We start from the raw sequence: 22526 nt of genomic DNA on the forward strand, positions 1-22526 counted from the left end.
GAGTAATAAGACAATAGACAAGGTAAAGGTAGGGCCACTAAGAGATGAAGGAGGCAAAGTTGTACTGGAGAGTGAGGGAGTAGAAGTAATTTGTCATAGTTTTCACAGAGGAGGTGGATAGTGGGATTGCAGAACCACCAGAAGTGGGATTAGAATTGTTAGCAGAGGTTATTATTCAAAAAGGAAGTACACTAAAAAAAAGTTATTCAAGGTAGGGAAATCACAGGGACCTGATGTTTTACATCTGAGAGTTCTGAAGCAAACTAGGGAAATGATGTTCCTGATTAGTTTTCCAACATTCTGTGCTACAGAACTGGAGGGAGCCAAATGTTACATTCCTCTTCGAGAAAGGAAACTGGAATAAACCAGGCAGGAAATTAGTCTTACAACAGCTGTTGGTAAACTACTAGAGTTTATAATATGGGCTAAAATAACAAAGCACTTGGAAAACACGAGTTAAGCAGAGCCAATCAGCATGGATTTCTAAAGTGCACATCATGCATGACCAACCTTATAGAATTCTTTGAGAAAATAACAGAGAATAAAGGAACTGCGGTGGAGATGTAGTTTGCATGGATTTTCAAAACACATTTGATGAGCTAACACATAAGAGACTTATGGCAAAGCTAATAGCACATGGAGTTAAAGAAAATGTAGCTACATGCATAAACAGATGGTTAGAGCGCAGAAAACAAGGTTTTACAAGTAGGGAAGTTTCTCGGACTGGAAAGATGTTGTAAGTGGTGTTCCTCAGGGGTCCTCATTGTAATACTCTTATTTACTATGTACATAAATTATCCTGACTTAGGAATTGAAGGAACAATATTGAATTTTGCTGATGACACCAGATTGGGATACATAGCAAATTGGTGACAAGAATAGTGAAAAATTGCAGTAGGACATAGAGACATAGATAGGGTAGCAGGATAGGCAGATCTGTGGTAGGTGCAGTTTAATGTAGAGAAATGTGAGGGGATACATTTTAGAAGTAAGAATGGGAAAAGGAAATATACCTTAAATGGAACAGAGGAGGAGCAGCGGGACATTGGTTTGCGGGTCATTAAACATAGGAACATAGGAACAGGAATAGGCCATTTAGCCCCTCGAGCCTGTTCCACCATTCAATGAGATCATGGCTGATCTGTGACCTAACTCCATATACCAGCCTTAACCCCATATCCCTTAATAGCTTTGGCTAACAAAAATCTATCAATCTCAGATTTAAAATTAACAATTGAGCTAGCATCAACTGCTGTTTGCAGAAGAGTTCCAGACTTCTACCACACTTTGCGTGTAGAAGTGTTTCCTAACTTCACTCCTGAAAGTCCTGGCTCTAATTTTTCGGCTATGACCCCTAGTCCTCGACTCCCCAACCAGCAGAAACAGTTTCTCTCTATCTACCCTATCAGTTCCCCTTAATATCTTGAAAACTTCAATCAAATCACTCTTTAATCTTCTAAATTCCAGGGGATATAACCCTAGTTTGTGTAATCTCTCCTTGTAATTTAAGCCTTGGAGTCCAGTTATCATTCTAGTAAATCTACGCTACCCTACCTCCAAGGCCAATATATCCTTCCTAAGGTGTGGTGCCCAGAACTGAACACAGTACTCCAGCTGTAGCACTTGTATTCTAGTCCTCTAGATATAAAGGCTAGCATTCCATTAGCCTATTTGATTATTTTCTGTACCTGTCCATGACATTTTAATGTGCTATGTACATGGACCCCTAAGCATCTCTGTAATTTTATGCTTCCATCTACACTGCTTACAATACTGCCTATCTTTGTGTCAAGGGCAAACTCGGATATGCGGCTCTCTATCCCGTCATCTAAGTCGATAACAAATACAGTGAATAGTTGAGGCCCCAACTCAGATCCCTGTGGGACACCACTAGTCACTTCCTGCCAATTTGAGTACCTGCCCATTATCCCTACTCTCTGTCTCCTGCCACTCAGCCAATTTCCTAACCAGGTCTATAATTCGCCCTCAATTCCATGAGCTTCAACTTCAGCTAACAGTCTCTCATATTTATCAAATGCCTTCTGGAAATCCATATAAATAACATCCATAGACATTTCCCTGTCCACTACTTTAGTCACCTCTTCAAAAAATTCAATCAGGTTCATCAGGCATGACCTACTCCTTACAAATCCATGCTGGCTCTCTCTGATCAGCTGAAAGTTTTCAAGGTATTCAGTCACTTGATCCTTAATTATAGACTCTATAATTTCCTGACAACAGATGTTAGGCTAACTGGTCTATAATTCCCTGGTTTCCCTCTCATCTTTCTTAAATAGTGGAGTGACATGTGCAATTTTCCAATCTAAAGGAATGGTTCCTGAATCAAGAGAACTTTGGAAGATTATAGTTAGAGCATCTGCAATGATCTCACCTACTTCCTTTAAAACCCTGGGTTGGAAACCATCTGGTCCTATGGATTTGTCACTCTTTAGTGCCATTATTTCTTCATTACTATTAATTTGCTTACGTTAATTCTGGTGAGTCCCCGTCCCTGATTCAAAATTAGTTTCCTTGGGGTGTCCGGCATGCTATCCTCTTCCTCTACTGTAAATACTGATGCAAAATAATTATTTAATATGTCCACCATTTCCTTATTTTCATCTACAATATCACCATTATCAGTTGTTAAGGGGCCCACATTGCTCTTGACCACTCTCTTTTTCCTAATACAATTGTAAAAATTGTGTTGATTTTGATACCACTTGCAAGTTTCTTTTCATACTCTCTTTTTGTAGTTCTTACTACTTGTTTTGTCACCTTTTGCTGTACTTTGTATTTCTTCTAGTCGCCAGGATCTGTGCTATTTTTTGCATTTTTGTATGTTTTTCTCTTTTAGTTGTACTTCTTTTGTCGTCCATGGCTGTTTTTTTTGGCAAGTAGAGCTTTTGCCCCTTAGGGGTACAAATTGATTCTGTATCACGTTAAATTCTTTTTTGAACACCTCCCACTGATCGTCTGTCATTTTACCCATTAACAGATTTGCCCAGTTTGCTGTGGACAGTCCCTGTCTCATCCTGTTGAAGTTGGCCTTAGCTAAATTTAGAATCTTAGTAGCTTTTACAGGTTACTCCCTTTCAAACACAATGTTGAACTCGATCATATTACGATCACTATTAGATAAATGCTCACGCACCATTAGGCTGTTAAATAAATCTGGCTCATTACTCATTATTAAATTTAATATGGCCTGCCCCCTTGTTGGTTTTAGGGCATATTGTTGCCGAAAGCTGTCCTGAACACACAAGAAATTTGCTACCTTTCCGACATGAGCTCGACTGCTTATCCCAATCTACATGAAACTTAAAATCCCCCTTTAAACCACACTGCCTTTGCTACATGTTTGTCTAATCTCTGCATTTATACATTCTGCCACCTCACAGCTGTTACCAGAAGGCCTATACATAACTCCTACTACAGTCTTAAAATCCTTTTCTATTTATTAATTGTACCCATAAAGTCTCCACTGCCTGCTTACCTCTCGTTATATCCTCTCTTATCATTGAAGTAATTTCATCCTTAATCACTAAGAGTACTCCTCCCCCTCTACCAGTTTCCCTATCCTTCCTGTAGACCTTATAGCCTGGTATATTAAGTTCCCAGTCCTGACCGTCTTGCAGCCATGTCTCAGTAATGGCTATCATGTTGTACCCTCTTAGTTGAATTTGCGCCTGTATTTCATTCAATTTGTTCCGTTTGTGTAAATAACCCATATTTGGCCACACACCCTAACCTGCTCTAATGTTGTTTTTCTCACATATTTCTTATTTCTCTCTCCTGATTTAATTACTTTACATCTTTTAGTTTTCCCTTTGCCTGTAGTGCCTAAAGCATAATTTGTAACTATTGGTCGACTCTCTTCCTTTACGTTTGTTTTGGAATTATTATTTATACTACTTTTTCCACCTCAGCCCTCCCCCCCCACCATTTACTAGTTTAAGGTCCTTGTGACCGCCCTATTTATCCTTTCCGCTAGGACCCTGCCGGTTCAGGTGAAACCCGTCCCAATGGTACAGTTCCTTCCTGTCCCAGTACTGGTGTCAGTGTCCCATGAAATGGAACTCCTCGTTCCCACAACACTCCATCAGCCATGTGTTCACCTCCCTAATCTGCTTATCCCTATGCAATTTGCACATGGCTCGGGTAGTGATTCACAAATTCTAACCCTTGAGGTCCTGTTTTTTTAATTTAGCTCTAGCTCCTGGTACTCTGAACAGGACCTCTTGCCTATTCTTTCCTATGTTGTGGTCCGTGTTGGGACTAACAACGACTGGATCCTCCCCCTCCTTCTCCAATATCCTTTCAAGCCGGTTCAAGATGTCCCTCACCCTGGCACCAGGTGGAACTCTCGATCCTGCTTACAAAGGATGCTATCTGTCCCCCTAATTATTGAATCCCCTACAACTACCACATCACACTTCTCCTCCTTCTCCCTTTGGATAGATTGAACAGGTTGGGAATATACTCATTGGAGTTTAGAAGAATGAGAGGAGATCTTATTGAAACATACAAGTTTCTGAGGTGACTCAAAAGGGTAGATGCTGAGAGGATGTTACCCCTCAGGGGGGAATCTAAAACTAGGGGGCATAGTCTCAGAATAAGGGGTCGCCCGTTTAAGACGGAAATGAGGAGGAATTTCTTCTCCCAGAGGGTTGTGAATCTTTGGAATTCTTTACCCCAAAAAGCTGTGGAGGCTGAGTCATTGAATACATTCAAGGCTGAGTTAGACAAATTTTTGATCAGCAAGGGAGTCAAAGGATATGGGGAAAGGGCAGGAAAGTGGAGTTGAGGAAAAAAAAAAATCAGATCAGCCATGATCTCATTAAATGGCGGAGCAGGCTTGAGGGGCCGAATGGCCTCCTCCTCCTCCTATCTCTTATGGTCTTTATGGACAGCCTCCTGCTCTAAGGTGTCATGGTCAACATTCTGACTGTCCTTCTGACAGTCTTCATCCTTATCTTCACAGGTAGCAAGTACATTGTACCTGTTGGATAGGATCAGTTTCTGCAGAATCCTCGTTCTCTAGCTCATCTGGGTTCCCTTTACTCTGTACACTGTGGGTCACACCAACCCCGATCTGGTCCTGTACCTCTCTACGAGGTGTGACTGAGGTCTGGAGCAAACTGTCCAGATACTCCTCCCCCGCTGTTACGTGTCGGAGTGTCTCCAACTCGCACTCCCGCTCAATGACACTGAGCCGGAGAGATTTGAGGCGAAGACATCCACTGCAGATATGTTTGCTACGGACAGTCTCGCTGTCCAGAAACTACCACATGCTGCAGTCCAGACACTCAACCTGCTCTGCCATATCTTAGTCTATGTTTATTTATAGATAATTACTTTTTTGTCTGTTTTGATTTTTTTTGCTTTTTAAAAAAATTAGCACTTCCTTCTCTGTGCTTCAGCAGATAACCTTCTAATTTATACACCTTTTGAGAAACACCAGTTACAACTGCTCAATCAGCTTCCAGATCACAGTAATCACCCCCTATTCAGGCAATCACTTACAGCTGATTGACTGTTAACTGCCACTGACTTGCAATTCTGTTAACCGTTAACTGACTTGCAGTTTCTATTAAAGTTTCAAAGTTCTAAGTTAAATTTTAAACTAAATTTTAACTTCAATTCACCACTACTTTACCACACATTAAAGGGTGAAAGTACAAGTAAATAAGGCCATGTAAAAAGGCAGACAGAATCCTTGGTATTGTATCTAAAGGCATAGAATACAAAAGCAAGGAGATAATGTTGAACTTGTGCAAGTCCTTAGCCATAGTTGAAAGCGTTGTCTGTAGTTTTGGGCACCCCATCATATGAGGGATATAAAAGTAATGGTAAAGAAGCAGTGTACATTTACTAGGATGTTACCAGGGTTACAGTTATGAAGGAAGAGTTGGCAAGTTAGGGCCTTTTTCACTGGAGCTGGGAAAGTTGAGGATTGACCTGATAGACATCTTCAAGATTATAAATGGCTACGGTAAATAGTGATAGACTGTTTCCATGGTTGGCAAAACAGTAAATGAGAGGGCACAAATTAAAGATAATCACAAATATAACTAGAGGGGAGGTTAGAAAAAAATCTTTACTGGAATTTGGAATTCTCTGCCATTGTTGAAGCAGAGTCCATAAATTCTTTTTGAAGGGAATTAGATAGCAGATTAAAAAAAGGAATATTAAAGGTCATGGGGAACAAGCAGAAGAGTGGGATCATAATATGCATCTCATATGGAGAAAAACACCTGCAGAGGCTTGATGGGACAAATGACCCCCTTCTGTGCTGTAACATTCTATGATTTCTATTCTTTAATTTAAGTTGAGCCCACACGGATGGGTTGAACATCTCATTCTCTGTGTTCTGTCAGGGTCCTACACAAGAGGAGTTTCTTAATGGGCTAGAGTTCACCAGACCAAATAGGGCTGCAATGACCAAAGATTAAAGCATATAATTGGGGCATTATAAAGTCAGCTTTACCTGCACCTAATTCATGTTATATATGATCTGGCAATGCTTGATATTGGAGGCCAAGATTGGATGAAAAAAGTAGGAAATGGTCCATACCTGAGAATTACTGGTATGAATTACAGATATGCATCAAAATCCTGTAATTAGTTTTCCATACACCTTTGTGAAGTGCCTTGGGATGTTTTTCTACATTGAAGGTGCTATATAAATGAAGTTGTTGTAATGGTTTAGGCTTGTTTGTGCACTGATGATTACTGGTACAAAACAAACCTGTTTCTATGCATTTATCTAATTCATCCTGACCATCAATTAATATCTACTGAAAAGATTAAACTGCTATTTGGTTATACAATATATAAAAATACAAGCGTCATTACTGGAAGTAATCAATTGTCATTTGTGGAACTGTGTGATAGCTATAACAAAAAGAACTGAATCATGGACCTTATGAAGGCCTCGTGACATTTCTACACCAAGGCAAACATTACAACATTTCAGAATTCTTAGAATCCAACACTCCAAGATTCAATAAATGTAACCAGCTGTACAAAATTCTGCATTAAAAATTTGCAGCAAATAATTTTGAAATACGTCACTGTTTAAAAATGGGTGTTATGATGGGACGGTTGCTACCAATATTTAGTATTCAAAAGAGTGAATTCAGTTTAAATCCAAGTTGAAACATCCTGTTTGTTTTATGATCAGAGTTTACACAGAGGATTGTAGAAGATTAATCTATGCAGTGCAGAAATCACTTAACGCACTGCTGAAAATGTTCTGTTTGACAAATAATTCCTTCAGCAGTCTTATTAAATGGATGATAATGGTGGTATGTGTAGCTCACCAGAATTTAGAAGGTTCCAAGGTTTCTGAATTAGTAGGCAGCACTATCCATTTATTCCAGAAACAACTGTTGATCAATGTGGTTCAATATCACATCCACTGAGAGCTGCCTAATTGCTGTTCTTTCCACTTCACAGTGCATATAATGTTATGAAATATACTCACCACTGCCTTGAATCCAAATTTTTTAGTTCCCTTAATAGCTTTGAGTTTTTCTTCAGAAGATGGAAACTATTCCTTAAAACAAAGGATAGGTATAACTTAGAACTGAGAAGAGAAAAATGTTGCAACAAATACCAACTTCCTTCCTACAAATACTAATATACGATTTAGGAATTTATATTGAAAAGGAATTCATGTGTATTTAAAAAAAACTCTTTAGGCATAAAAATCATTTGTTTGGATTTCAAATCAATGCAACACTGCAACAATTCAGAGGAACTGGACAGTGACACCTAACCTTACACTGTAAGTAAAAGCTAATGTTCATAAGATTTAACCAAGCTATATCATAAATCTTCAGCACACAAGCTTAGCACAAAATGGAACAATGCAGTTTTAACAGAATATTTTGAGAATGATGAAATATTCACAGAATTCTATTGATGAAACCTGGAAAACAATCAAACCTTCCCAAACCAACATCAAAGATTTTATAAATGCAGAAGAAGTTGCTCTTTGGAAACACTACAGATCAGTTTTTAAGCTGATGTTGAAAAACAAACAATTGATTAACCCATAATCACATTTGATTTATTTTCTTGCTGCCACTATTTGATTTTAAACTATCTGTACGAATGCAAGATAGTTTTTTAGATTTTAAGGGCAAAATTTTCATAGACTTTTGCAAAACAATATATAGGATATATCTGATCGTTAAGCAGCTACATTTTTTGGACTTTCCTTAATTATCCAATGGAAACAGGCTGACTATTTTGAGGCTTGACTCTCGGATAATGCTTAAAAATTGGCTCACTGGATCGTCATTGTTTTAAACTACTCTGTTACTTTCACTACTACAGCTTTCTATTTCTCTCAATACACCCTCTCTTCTCTGAGGCTTCTGATGAAATGTTACACCATTTTCTGTTTTAATTCTGGTAACAACATTGGCAGTTGCCCACAAATGGTATTATTAGCACTGGGTATTTCAATAAAAATGTTCAAAAAGTCAATAGAAACAGCCAGGGAAAATGGATGTTAATGTCTTGTTTTTCTTATCTGTACTTGTTTAATTTCTGAAAGGGATACTGGTTGTGAACCTCTTGGGCCAGAGTTTTCTGCTTCTATTCCTGCAATTTTCTACCTGTTCACCTTAATGGGTGGAAAATCATGGGCCAATGAGCACAGAAGCACATCAGTTACTCTCAAAATCTTAACTCAAGACTTCACCAATATGATGCAAGTCTCTCAATGATATGTGTCCCAGCTAATCTGGGATCTGCTTTTACAAATAACCCAGATGATATCACAAGGATTTAAAAGGGAACAGATCTTTACCATTGTCTAAATGTTTTGTCCAACAATGGTGTAAAATTTCCATATACAAGAGAAGTGAAAGATAACTTTCAGAAGAATATGACCAGATTTTTTCATAGATTACAAAATGTACCTAAATCATATTTAAAAATGAAATTCATAATAATTCATATTATAGTTTGATGTACAAATAAGTTTGCTCTAAACACTATGGCTTGCAACATTCTATAAATCAAACTTGGGTTTATCCATCTGCCACATGTCCTACTCAAATTTCATGATATGCATAATGTTTGAGCAGATAGCAACTGAGACACCAGCTATATAGCAACTGAAGTTTCAGTCAAGCTCATCAAATGCTCAATAGTTTACAAACTGCCAGTGGTTTTCCCCAAAGGGAAAAATTACAAAATCAAAATAAATGAAACACTTACTGTGCCTTTGGTATAATTTATAGAACAAGGAAGCACTACACTTATCCCACAAGTGAGAAATAGTCAGATTAAAATGGGTGGAGATTGTATTTATTTCACAATTGACTTTGCTGATGTAACTTATGCATCAAATGTTTTAAAGCAATTAGAAACTTAAGAATTATGAAGACATTCATCATAACTGGAGTTGTTCCACAAGATTAATACAGTGTATGGGGATTTATTGCATATCAATGCAGTTTTAAAAAATATATATTTGGGAAAATTACTGATTTTCCTTATTATTTTTCAGGGTTTTGCAACCATTTTTTTTCTTTTCTTCTTTTTCTAGATGGTGAATGATGGCAGGCTATTCTATCATGGTGGGCATCACATCCAAGGTCAACCTGTTAACATTCGATGTCCACACACACTTCTAGCAGGTCACTGGACAACAAACATTAGCAGGAACCCTGGCTGATGTTCCTCCCTAAGCCAGGGGCACAGGGGACAATTGAAGCACCATTACCCTGGCCTCAGCAGATATTAGCAAACTCAGCACAGATCAGGGATCAACGATAGGACTTTTGTTGGTCTGTATGGTTCAGTTACACACTCAGTTAACCCAATGAACCATTGTAGAATTTGCAAACATTTCTCCTGCATGAGAGATTCATACTCATTGTAAAAATATCTGGAACTGTTTGCAGTAATCCAAAAAGTATTTTACGCTATTTGCACAGAGATATAGCGGGTTAAATTGGATAACTCCCAAAACCAGACGCGGGGGTCGCGGTGCGCAATTAATCCACGCCCGGTCATTGAGATGCAGGTAACATTCATGTTCCCTGGTCATTCACCTAATACCTGCGGACAGCCAGGCCCAGCTGCGCTGTTGAGTGACTGCTCACTAGCAGGGGGCCCCAATATTGCGCAAGTGGCTAGCATCACGTAAAGACAGCCTGCACCTCTTATTTGCGAAATATAAGACATGGGTCTGCATGGAGGTCAGATAACACACGTAAAACACAGATGCAGGTCCCGTCCCTATGTTTACAAACTGTTGAGTTATGTTAAAACATTGAATAAAGGTTGCGCACTACTAAATCCCACATCCTCTAATCTGCACGCCCGGCCTCACCAATCTGCCGATCTGAGTTTGTACCACGCCTGCGAGACAGCGTGCACCAAGGTTCTCTGCTGATGCGCTAGAGGCCTTGGTGCAAGAGGTGGACAGAAGGAGGGGCATCCTATATCCACAGTGGGGGAAGAGGCCCTCCAGACACATGCTCAAGAGGCAGTGGCAGGCAATAGGAGATGAAGTCAATGTCAGGCGCAAAGCACCACGAACATGGATGCAGTGCAGGGAGAAGTTCAATGCTTTGACACGAGTGGTTAAGGTGGGTGAGATTAACTATCAAGTGGCATCTCCTACCAACTGCACCACTAGCCTCATCCACTGCTCCACGCATTGCACCCCCATCACCCACATACCAAAAAACACACTCAGTCAGTACTCAACTCTTCCAATCAGATACTTCCTCTCACCCTCACACATTACCACTAATGCAAGCCGCACACCCACAACTCACAGGTCACACAAACTGGCAGCTATTCAACCATGACAGGCACATCACCCAAACATCCTGCAGGACACTCAATGACACACGTCCCGCTTTCTTGCAGGAGAAGGTGGGAGGCAGCAAGTGACAGTAGCTCCATGAAACATGAACCTGCTGTCCTCTCTCAGGATGACGGCATTCCTGTTCCACCCCTGCCACTCTGCCAGTACCCTTGCTGTTGCCTGGCAGCTAGCCAGGCCACTCCCTGTAGAGTACTGAAACGTTATTGTAAGAACATAGGATCAGGAGCAGGCCATTTAGCCCCTCATGGAGTTAGGTCACAGATCATGGTTGATCTGTGACCTAACTCCATACACCTGCCTTAACCAATGGGATTAAGGGATATGAGGCTAACAAAAATCTATCAATCTCAGATTTAAAATTAACAACTGAGCTAGCATCAACTGCCGTTTGCAGAAGTGCGTTCTAAACTTTTACCTTTGCGTGTAAGCATTTCCTAACTTCACTCCTGGGCAAGTCCTGTCTCTAATTTTTAGGCTATGTGCCCTAGTCCTACTTTCAAGTATAGGAGACCTCCAAAAACAGGGACAAATACATCAACAGCCAGAAGTAATAATCCAGCAATGAACCTGTAACTCCTGCATGATTCCTTTAAATAGCACTGGTGGAGGGTCCTCCATGATGTTTACGACCTGTTCAGCTGTGCAAGGTTAAGACAGTGCATTGGCTGGAGCACTGAGTTCCAAAATCGCATCTGTCCTTTTAAATCAGCGTTGCACACAGATCTACTGCATATTCTCCCTACTTTACATGTTGCTGGTGTTTGTTATCTGCGCGTGTGCAAACGCCTTAACCAAGATGGCATCCAGCGCACATCACGCTAGAAGTGTGCGCGTGCATTCCAGATGCCATTTTGGGTCCTTAAGAGGCCACGTAGTGCCTACAAAATGGGCGCTATGGGGCCCAATTTATAGCCCATAATTTGGCTGAAGATAATGTATTCATGAATTGTATTATAAAGCCTTCCCCCTGTTACCTGGTCCTGAATTAAGTGGCTCAAATTGATGGAATGCATTTTTTTTTCACTTTTAAAGGTCTTAAGTGGCATGTGGCCATTTCAATTCAGTTTGGGGTGAGTGTAAGTCCACAAGAGCTCCTTCAACTGACCAGTTCTTATCTTGCTCTGTTGTCAGTATTGCCATATTTGTTGCTGTCCTAGCAACAAACTCAAATACTGGTATATTCAGAAAAAACTAATGATCAATTCCGGTACTGGCATTTACAACATCTTGGTATAGATAGATACTGGCATTTGAATAGTTAACCATGATTAACAAGAGTATACAATCTAGATGCGGAAATGCTGAAATTTGAGCAACTAATAGTTTGAAAAGAAAAATAAACAAATGCACAAACACAGAACTTGGTAGGGTTTTCGTTCTAAGTAAGCTAAGTAAATTGCTGCAGTGTATAACAGAGGATCCACATTTCAAGTGTGATGGCATGAGTTATTTGGAGAAAGAACTGGCAGGTATGCCACTGTTCCTCATTATCAATTACATCCTCTCCTGCAGAGCCAACTCACTCTGACGTATTACTGGCCACTTTTCATCAACTAACAGATGCAAGGGAAAAAAGGTACCTGAACACATTGTACACAAAACAACAGATGGTCAAGGATTGGATTACAGTTGTGCATAGGATCCCTGAAAGGATTTTAGCTTGTATTTACCCCTGTAGCTGTGCCATTATTGCATTCACTAACCTTAAACTTGGGGCCAGGTATCTATCCATAATTCACCTTAGACAAGTACAATTTTTATATACGTGTAAGATTTCAAAAGAAAATGAAGAGAAGTGCTTGGAAAACAATTTTTGTTTGGGAAGGGAGAGCAAACGGAAAGGGTGTGCATCATTTTCATCATATTGATTATAATGCACAAATAACACATTGATGCAATTCTGTACAAAATGCATCACTATAGTGGGTTATTGTAAACAACCAAAAGAATGTCTGAGAAACACATTTCGGGAGACAGTGTCCATTTATATGTTGTTAATTTCTTTCTAGCTTTTATCATTCTCAGACCAACATAATAAGTATGAACCAACTAACCAATTAATTCTGTGTAAGACATTGGGATCTTCAAATAAAGTGGCCTGAAATTTCAATAATTTAAATATGAATGATTCTTATTCTACCTAAAGAAGGAGAAAGCAATTGACATTTTGGTGTCGACTGCAAGTCCTTTGAAGTTTATATTTCTTTTTTTGAGTGTACATGTTCTCTTTTGAAATCATACACTTATTCTTCAGACTATCCCATTTTCTCCTCTCTTTGCTCTAAAAGGCATAGAAAGCTGCCTTGTAATATTGCTCTTTGATGACCACAAGCAGATGCAGAAGCAGGCTAGTAGATCCCAATCTAATTTCCCATCTCCCCTAGTGTAGGATCCAAAACATATCTCACCAGTTTATGGCACTGCATGTCAGTTTTCAACACACAGTGCCACCAGATATTAGCATGGCGAAGAGGTCAACATTTGATACAATGGAACTCATTTCCAATGATTTCCCTCACATAGTTTAAAAAATGACATTCAAAAACTGTGCCTAATATGTCATTGCACGGGAGACCTGTGTATACAGGTATATCAATGCGTTGGTGGAGCGAGTGGAAAAGTGGCAAATGGAGTTCAACCCGGAGAAGTATGAGGTAATGCACTTAGGGAGGGCAAACAGTTAAAGGGAATACACAGTAAACGGGAATATATTGAGGAGGGTAGAGGAAGTGAGAGACCTTGGAGTGCACGTGCACAGGTCCCTGAAGGTGGCAGTACAGGTAGATAAGGTTGTGAAGAAGGCATACGGAATGCTCTCCGCTGTTCGTCAAGGTATAGAATACAAAAGCAGGGATGTAATGATGGAACTGTATAAAACGCTGGTAAGGCCGCAGTTGGACTATTGTGCGCAGTTCTGGTCACCACATTACAGGAAGGACGTAATTGGTCTGGAGAGAGTGCAGAGAAGATTTACAAGAATGTTCCTAGGGCTTGAAAATTGCAGTTACAAGGAGAGATTGGATAGGCTGGGGTTGTTTTCCTTGGAGCAGAGGAGGCTGAGGGGTGACTTGATTGAGGTGTACAAAATTATGAGGGGCCCAGATAGAGTAGACAGGAAGTATCCATTTCCCCTAGTGGAGAGTTCAAGAACTAGAGGACATAGATTTAAGCTGATTGGTGGAAGGATTACAGGGGACATGAGGAAAAATTTTTTACCCAGAGGGTTGGGGGTGTATGGAATTCGCTGCCCGAATTGGTGGTAGAGGCAGGGACCCTCAACTCTTTTAAAAAATGCCTGGACCTGCACTTAAAGGGCTGCAGGGCTATGGACCGGGTGTTGGAAGGTGGGATTAGAATGGGCACCTGGTTGTTCTTTGAGCTGGCACGGACATGATGGGCCTAATGGCCCCCTTCTGTGCTGTATCTTTTCTATGGTTCTAAAACATATACAAGCATCAAGACAAGTTTATGGACGGCTCTAAGGAATGCACTGCATATATGCTTAACTGAGTAATTTGTTTACTGCAGTGAGAAACCTCACTGGAAATAGATAGTGCAACAGGGACAGAGCAAGAAGGAATGCAATTTGAAGTCAAATTAGTCAAGAGGGATTTATAGCAGGCACGTGACAGAAATGAATTGCCAGTATGCTGAAAACTAAGGAAAACATACTATTTAGAATAGACTTTTAATGCTATGTCACACACAAAGATTTTGCTTTTAAATGCGATGCTAAGAACACCATTTAAAAGCTATAACATGTTTTTTTATTTCACTTAACTTACCTCCCACTGACAGAAGTGGTTTTGTAATTAATTTGATTTCACTTCAAGAATTTAAAGATTACACAGCAGTTTGTTTCGCAAAAAGAATTTGAAAAAAGTATTTGGTGGAACTTGTCACTATCAAGGGGCTTCTGCAACGTTTGAATGTTATCTATTGAAACTCCCACACAATGCACCCGTGATGACTAGTACAGTGCTGAGTACTTCAGCTTAGCAAATGTTCCAGGTAATAAGCCATGAGTGAACAGACATGCTGTAATGGTCCCTGTGGTTCAAAGCCAGACAACAGGTACAAGGATGCTGTTGGGGTGTTAACACATTCTTCACAGATAGAATTTGCAAAATGATGCGGGTAAGCCCAATTTTTAGAAGTCTGGATATTGTTCTCGTTCTTTTTCTTTCATAAGGATTAAAAATATACAGCGAGATTGTAGATATTCATCTGCTCCAGGAACAAGAGTTAAGGGAAAAAAAGACAGCATCTCTTTATTAGTATATCCTATTGTCTTCACAAAAATGGTTCTTCAGACCAATCAAGCAGTTTGATTCTTATTATATGTAACTGATGCATTTAGAGCCAAATTGCCCTTGTCCCAATACATCTTTTCCTGTTACGGCATCACAGGATAAATATAAATCCTGGGGCATTTTTGCAGCAAAATCTATGGAAATTCACTAAATTTATGTATTTTTCTGTTTATTTTGATTAAAAAATAACCAGTATAACAGGAGTGTGACAAAAGTAGAGTTGTGTACTATTTGGTGTCTTCCTGTGGCTCTTTTGTGTCTCTATATTATCGGTCTTTTAACAGAACTGACCTGTATGCATTGTTCTGGCGATATAGGAACATAGGAACAGGAGTAAGCCATTTAACTTCTCGAGCCTGTTCCAAAATTCAATTAGATCATGGCTGATCTGTGACCTAACTCCATATGCCCGCCTTAGCCACATTTCCCTTAATACCTTTGGTTAACAAAAATCTATCAATCTCAGATTTAAAATTAATAATTGAGCTAGTATCAACTGCCGTTTGTGGAAGAGAGTTCCAAACTTCTAGCACCCTTTGCATGTAGAAGTGTTTCCTAACTTCACTACTGAAAGTCCTGGCTTTAATTTTTAAGCTATGTGCCCTAGTCCTAGACTCCCCAACCAGCGGAAATAGTTTCTCTCCACCTACCCTATCAGTACCCCTTAATATCTTGAAAAATTCGATCTAATCATCCCTCAATCTTCTAAATTTCAGGGAACACAACCCTAGTTTGTCTAATCTCTCCTCGTACTTTAACCCTTGGCGTCCGGGTATCATTCCAGTAAATCTACGCTGCATTCCCTCCAAGGCCAATATATCCTTCTTAAGGTGCGGTGCCCAGAACTGAACACAGTACTCCAGGTGTGGTCTAACCAGGGCTTTGTGTAGCTGTAGCATAACTTCTACCTCCTTGTATTCTAGTCCTCTTGGTATAAATGCCAGCATTAAATTAGCCTTTTTGATTATATTCTGTACCTGTCCATGACATTTTAATGATCTATGTAAATGGACCCCTACGTCTCTTTGGACCTCAAGCTTTTCACCATTTGGAAAGTACTCTGATCTGTCCATTTTAGGTCCAAAGTGGATGATCTCCCACTTGCCTATACTGAAATCCATTTGCCACAGTTTTGACTGTTCACTTAATCTATTAATATCTCTCATATTTTATACTTCCATCTACACTGCTTACAATACTGCCGATCTTTGTGTCAAGGGCAAACTCGGATATGCGGCTCTCCATCCCATCATCTAAGTCGTTAATAAATACAGTGAATAGTTGAGGCCCCAACTCAGATCCCTGTGGGACATCACCAGTCACATCCTGCCAATTTGAGTACCTGCCCATTATCCCTACTCTCTGTCTCCTGCCACTCAGCCAATTTCCGAACCAGGTCAATAATTTGCCCTCAATTCCATGAGCTTCAACTTTAGCTAACAGTCTCTTATATGGGACTTTATCAAATGCCTTCTGGAAGTCCATATGAACAACATCCATAGACATTTCCCTGTCCACTACTTTAGTCACCTCTTCAAAAAATTCAATCGGGTTCGTCAGGCATGACCTACCCTTTACAAATCCATGCTGGCTCTCTAATCAACTGAAAATTTTCAAGGTGTTCAGTCACTCTATCCTTAATTATAGACTCTAGTAATTTCCCGACAACAGATGTTAGGCTAACTGGTGTATAATTCCCTGGTTTCCCTCTCATCTTTCTTAAATAGTGGAGTGACGTGCAATTTTCCAATCTAAAGGAATGGTTCCTGAATCAAGAGAACTTTGGAAGATTATAGTTAGGGCATCTGCAATATTCTCACCTACTTCTTTCAAATCATAGGAACATAGGAACATAGGAACAGGAGTCGGCCATTCAGTCCCTCGTGCCTGCTCCGCCATTTGATAAGATCATGGCTGATCTGTGATCTAACTCCATATACCCGTCTTTGGCCCATATCCCTTAATACCTTTGATTGCCAAAAAGCTATCTATCTCACAATTAAATTTAGCAATTGAGCTAGTATCAATTGCCGTTTGCGGAAGAGAGTTCCAAACTTCTACCACCCTTTGTGTGTAGAAATGTTTTCTAATCTCACTCCTGAAAGGTCTGGCTCTAATTTTTAGACTGTGCCCCCTACTCCTAGAATCCCCAACCAGCGAAAATAGTTTCTCTCTATCCACCCTATCCGTTCCCCTTAATATCTTATAAACTTCGATCAGATCACTCCTTAATCTTCGAAACTCTAGAGAATACAACCCCAATTTGTGTAATCTCTCCTCGTAACTTAACCCTTGAAGTCCGGGTATCATTCTAATAAACCTACGCTGCACTCCCTCCAAGGCCAATATGTCCTTCCGAAGGTGCGGTGCCCAGAACTGCTCACAGTACTCCAGATGCGGTCTAACCAGGGTTTTGTATAGCTGCAGCATAACTTCTGCACCCTTGTACTCTAGTCCTCTAGATATAAAGGCCAGCATTCCATTAGCCTTATTGATTATTTTCTGCACCTGTTCATGACACTTCAATGAACTATGTATCTGAACCCCTAGGTCCCTTTGGACATCCACTGTTTTTAACTTATTACCATTTAGAAAGTACCCTGTTCTATCCTTTTTTGATCCAAGGTGGATGACCTCACATTTGTCTACATTGAATTCCATTTGCCACAGTTTTGCCCATTCACCTAATCTATCAATATCGCTTTGTAATTTTATGTTCTCATCTACACTGCTTACAATGCCACCAATCTTTGTGTCATCGGCAAACTTAGATATGAGACTTTCTATGCCTTCATCTAAGTCGTTAATAAATATTGTGAATAATTCAGGCCCCAAGACAGATCCCTACGGGACTCCACTAGTCACATTCTGCCAATGTGAGTACCTACCTATTATCCCTACTCTCCCTGGGATGGAAACCATCTGTTCCTGGAAATTTGTCACTCTTTAGTGCCATTATTTTCTTCATTACTGTTAATTTGCTTACGTTAATTATGGTGAGTCCCCATCCCCGATTCAAAATTAGTTTCCTTGGGGTGTCCGGCATGCTATCCTCTTCCTCTATTGTAAATACTGATGCAAAGTAAGTATTTAACATGTCCGCCATTTCCTTATTTTCATTTACAATATCACCATTATCAGTTTTTAAGGGAACTATATTGCTCTTGACCACCCTTTTTTCCCCTAATATAATTGTAAAATTTTTCTGTGTTGATTTTGATATCTCTTGCAAGTTTCTTTTCTTGCTCCCTTTTTGTAGCTCCTACTATCTGTTTTGTCACCCTTTGCTCTTCTTTGTATCTCTCCCAGTGATATGTTATTTCCTTCCTTCTCAGGTAACAGGATAACATGATGGGCATCCCACATATTGTCCAGTGAGCAATATATTGCAATTAGGGCTTAATGATTAAACTTAGACATGCTAAGCTGCACGTGGAGGAGAATAAAGACACAGATTTCAGATCTTAAGAGCTGCTTATAGAAACTACTGATTAGCAATAACATGTGTAGAAGAGTTGGGGAAATGCTCAAACTGTAATAGCACAACTGTGGTCCTCATTATCTTCTGATCAAGAGCCTCTCTATGAATCCTTGGAGAGGATGAACCACATTGAATACTTGGGAGATGCTGAAACTGGGGCAGTCCACATTGGGCAAACGTTAGGGGTGAGAATTTCAGCTGGAAGTCAGCAACATTTCGGAGGCTTCACACCAATAATGTGGTCAAAAGTGGCAAGCTGTATGTATCACACAGGTCGTAGGGGATGGCATATTCTGTCCTATTACTGCTCTGTGCACAGCAGGCTTGTTGATAAAAGTGAACGTGGCAGCATGGACAGAAAGTTAGTTAATGAAGAGGAAACAGAGAACAATAGTTAATAAGGTTTTTATTGTACTTTTTTTATATCTACCTACATATGCAAAAAAGAAAAAGAAAAATTTGCACGCAACACAAAAATAAGAAATGTAGTTAACTGTGAACTTGACTGAAAACAACTTTAGGAGGATGTGGACTGCGTAGTAGACCTGGGAAACCAATGTCAAATGAGATTTAAGAGAAATGTGAAGAGATGGAGAGAACATATACATTTTAAATGATACAACTTCAAAAAGAAGTGGAGGAGCAGAGTGACTTAGGAGGTTCAGATGCACAGATCTTTGAAAATGGGAGGAAGAGCTGATAAAGCTGTAAAAAAAAGCATATGAGATCCTAGGTTTTATAAACAGGGATAGGGAGTACAAAAGAGGCAATGTTAACCCTATACAAATCATTGGTTAGGTTGCAGGTGGAATACTGTGTCTGGTTTTTGGTGCCTTACTTTGGATAGGATGTCAATGGCATGGGGATGTGCAGAAGAAATTCATAAGCTGATACCACAAACGAGAGGCTTTAGTTATGAGGAAACTGGAGTTCATAAAGACAAAAAAGGAGATCTGATAGACATGTTATGATGGTAAATAGGGAAGACCTATTTTCACTGGTCAGTGAGTCAGTAAGCAGAGGGCACAAATTTAAAACCATTCACCAAAAAAAATAAAGGGAGAAACTGGAGAACTTTATTACACACAGGGTTGTTAGGACATGTAATGCTCTATCAGAAATAGTGGTGGAAGCAGAATCCATCGTAGCTTTTAAAAGGGAAGTGGATAAACATTTGAAAAAGAAAAATTTAAAAGGAAATGGGAAAGAGTAGGGGAATGGGACAAAATGGATAGCTCATTCAGAGAGTCAGCACAGGTACAGTGAACAAGATGACTTCCTTCTGTGTTGCAAAATTCAAAGGTTCTATGATTCAAAGTGAGAACGGGTTCAGCCTGAAATTATCCAAGTGGCAGAGAGGATCAGAAGAGTCACGGATGTAAGAGCGAAAGACTATTTCATTTGCTACTGTTCTGTGTCTTCAAAGCATGACTAGCTGTGATATCAATCTCAACAGGTACTCCTACTTACTTGCCTTGCAGCTCTCTTGGTCCTCAAAAGTTGGTGAATAACTTGAGGCAGGTTCCTAGAAGACTGCCTTGATATCTATTTTTTTAAAAACTGATGCATTTCCAAAATTCTTTCTGGTTATGGCAGGTTCTGTGTTTTTTTTTGCACAGATGTCAATATATAAAAGTCACAAATTTTCTTACTTTTGCTCCATGTTGTCTTCAAACTACAGTGCGGTACAAGCATTAAAACTGTTCCCAACATGGTTAATGCAAAATCATGTTGGTGCTCACTGGCACTAAGCAAAATACATTTTTTGATACATTAAACAAATACTGCAGTTTTTCTAACTTTTAATATGTATGAAGAAGATATATTCTATATATGTTAGAAATACTTTACATACCAATGGATCTACCAGGGCATTGCTCTTGGCAAGTCGAGGGCGCAATTGGTTGTTAAGGAAAGGATTTGAAGTTTAGGGGTGGAAAGAAGGGGTTTAAGGTGGGGGGAGGTAGCAGATTTGTAATGTTAATAACTGTTTTTAGAGGGCAGAATGAAATAAGTAAATAATAGAAATGAAAGAGGGGGGTTGAGAGTAGAAAAAGAGTTGGAAGGGGAAATTAAATAAATAATGGAGTAGAAAGGGGCACAGACTAATGAAATAATGGAGAGGCTAGGGGAGGCATAACATTGATAATTAATGGCTTTCAAAGAGGATGGAAAGCATTAATCAAACTATCTAGATATTTATATTAAAAATATTAAGTATGTGCACACTTCCTGCCTGCATAACTTGACTTCCTGTTGTAATGTTTCGGTCATATTTTTGGGGTCAACATTTACCCATTATAATTTCCTATGTCCACAATTATACTGGGTTTTACCTCTATAACTTGTCACTGTGATTGCACAATCTAGCCACCAGGTTCTCGTAAATCATTTAAAATGCTTTTGAAAAATGTTTTACGTCTGCCATATTTTTGTCAGTAACAGAAATTTCTATTGTCAAAATATGTGTTGAAACGAAACAACAAAAGCAAAAAAATGACATATTTCACAACAACATGGTTGATGGTGAATGCAGTAGTGGGAGAGTGGCTACAGGGTTAACAGTGAGGTAAGTGACAGCATGAGAGCAGAGCAAGATGAGAAGAGGATACAGGTATTGAGTGGAAAGTTCCAAGAGGAAGAGCTAGCCATAGAGATAGGAATGAGGAGAATGTAGGAGGAGAAAAGGGTAGTGAGAAAATTAAGGGGAAGGAGACGTGATGGGAGTCAGGTGTTGGAAGGAAGCATCAGTGATTGGGGAAGGGAGCCAATGAGGCATGCCATGCCACCAATAAACCTAAATGGAAAGAAAAAAGACAGAACGATAAGCAAAAGAAATAATTAAGGGAAGAGAAGGGGGAAGGGAAGTAAAGAGAAAAGAAAAAAAAGACAGAAGACGGACAGAAAGGAAGGAAAGAGGGAAAGAGAAAGACAGAAAAAAAAGACAGAAAGAAAGAAGGAAAGAAAGAATTGCATTTCAAGACCTCAGGACATCCCAAAGCGGTTTACAGTTAATGAAGTACTTTTTGAAGTGTAGTCACTGTTGTAATAAAGAAAACAGAGAGAAAAAGCAAAAAAGACAGATACAGATAAGAGTGACAATAATCTCAGAATTACTATGTGCAATACCACAGGAGATTAACTAGCAATATATTAAAAATCATACATCTGCGTATACTTCCTTCAATTAGATCAGGGCCGATATGTATCTCGACTCCATTTACACGCCTTTGATCGATACCCCTTGATATCCTTACCTCACAAAAATCTGTCGATCTCAATCTTGAAAATTTCAATTGACCCGGCATCCACAGCCTTTTGGGGGAGAAAATTCCAGATTTCCACTACCCTTTCTGTGAAAACGTGCTTCCTAATTTCACCCATGAATGGCCTAGCTCTAATTTTAAGATTGTGCTCCCTTATTCTGGTTTCCCCCACCAGAAGAAGTAGCTTCTCTGTATCTACTCTACCAAATCCTTATATCATTTAAAATTATTTAAAGGGTTAAATTATGAGGGCAGGTTGCATAAACCTGGCTTGCATTCCTTTGAGTTTAGAAAGTTGAGGGCGATTTTTAAACTCCCGATATGATTTCTCCCCTTCTTGTTTATCCTTATACGTACTATAATCACTGGGTTTGTACCTGTCCCCATCAGTAGGTCCTGCAACTTTTCCTCAGTACGGTAGAGTAGCGGTTACGTTACTGGACTAACAATCCAGTAGGCCTAGACTAATAATCTGGAGTCATGAGTTCAAATCCCACCACAGCAGCTGGGGAATTTAAATTCAATTAAATAAAATCTGGAATAAAAAAAACTAGCATCAGCAATAGCCTATATGTGATGCCAGACCTACAGCAATGTGGTTGATT

General features: G+C 39.5%; 1 protein-coding gene across 5 annotated transcripts in view; it reads right to left on the bottom strand.

The window, feature by feature from the left end:
* ralgapa2 (Ral GTPase activating protein catalytic subunit alpha 2) overlaps nt 1–22526 on the bottom strand; it is a 483733-nt gene that overhangs the window by 182653 nt on the left and 278554 nt on the right. For all 5 annotated transcript variants that reach the window (XM_067989407.1, XM_067989404.1, XM_067989406.1 and 2 more), the window contains one exon: nt 7490–7561. In XM_067989407.1, coding sequence (XP_067845508.1) covers nt 7490–7561 — 72 coding nt within the window. The remainder of the gene's footprint in view (nt 1–7489; nt 7562–22526) is intronic.

Source organism: Heptranchias perlo, chromosome 8 (genome assembly GCF_035084215.1).
Source record: "Heptranchias perlo isolate sHepPer1 chromosome 8, sHepPer1.hap1, whole genome shotgun sequence".
NCBI classification, from domain to species: domain Eukaryota; kingdom Metazoa; phylum Chordata; class Chondrichthyes; order Hexanchiformes; family Hexanchidae; genus Heptranchias; species Heptranchias perlo.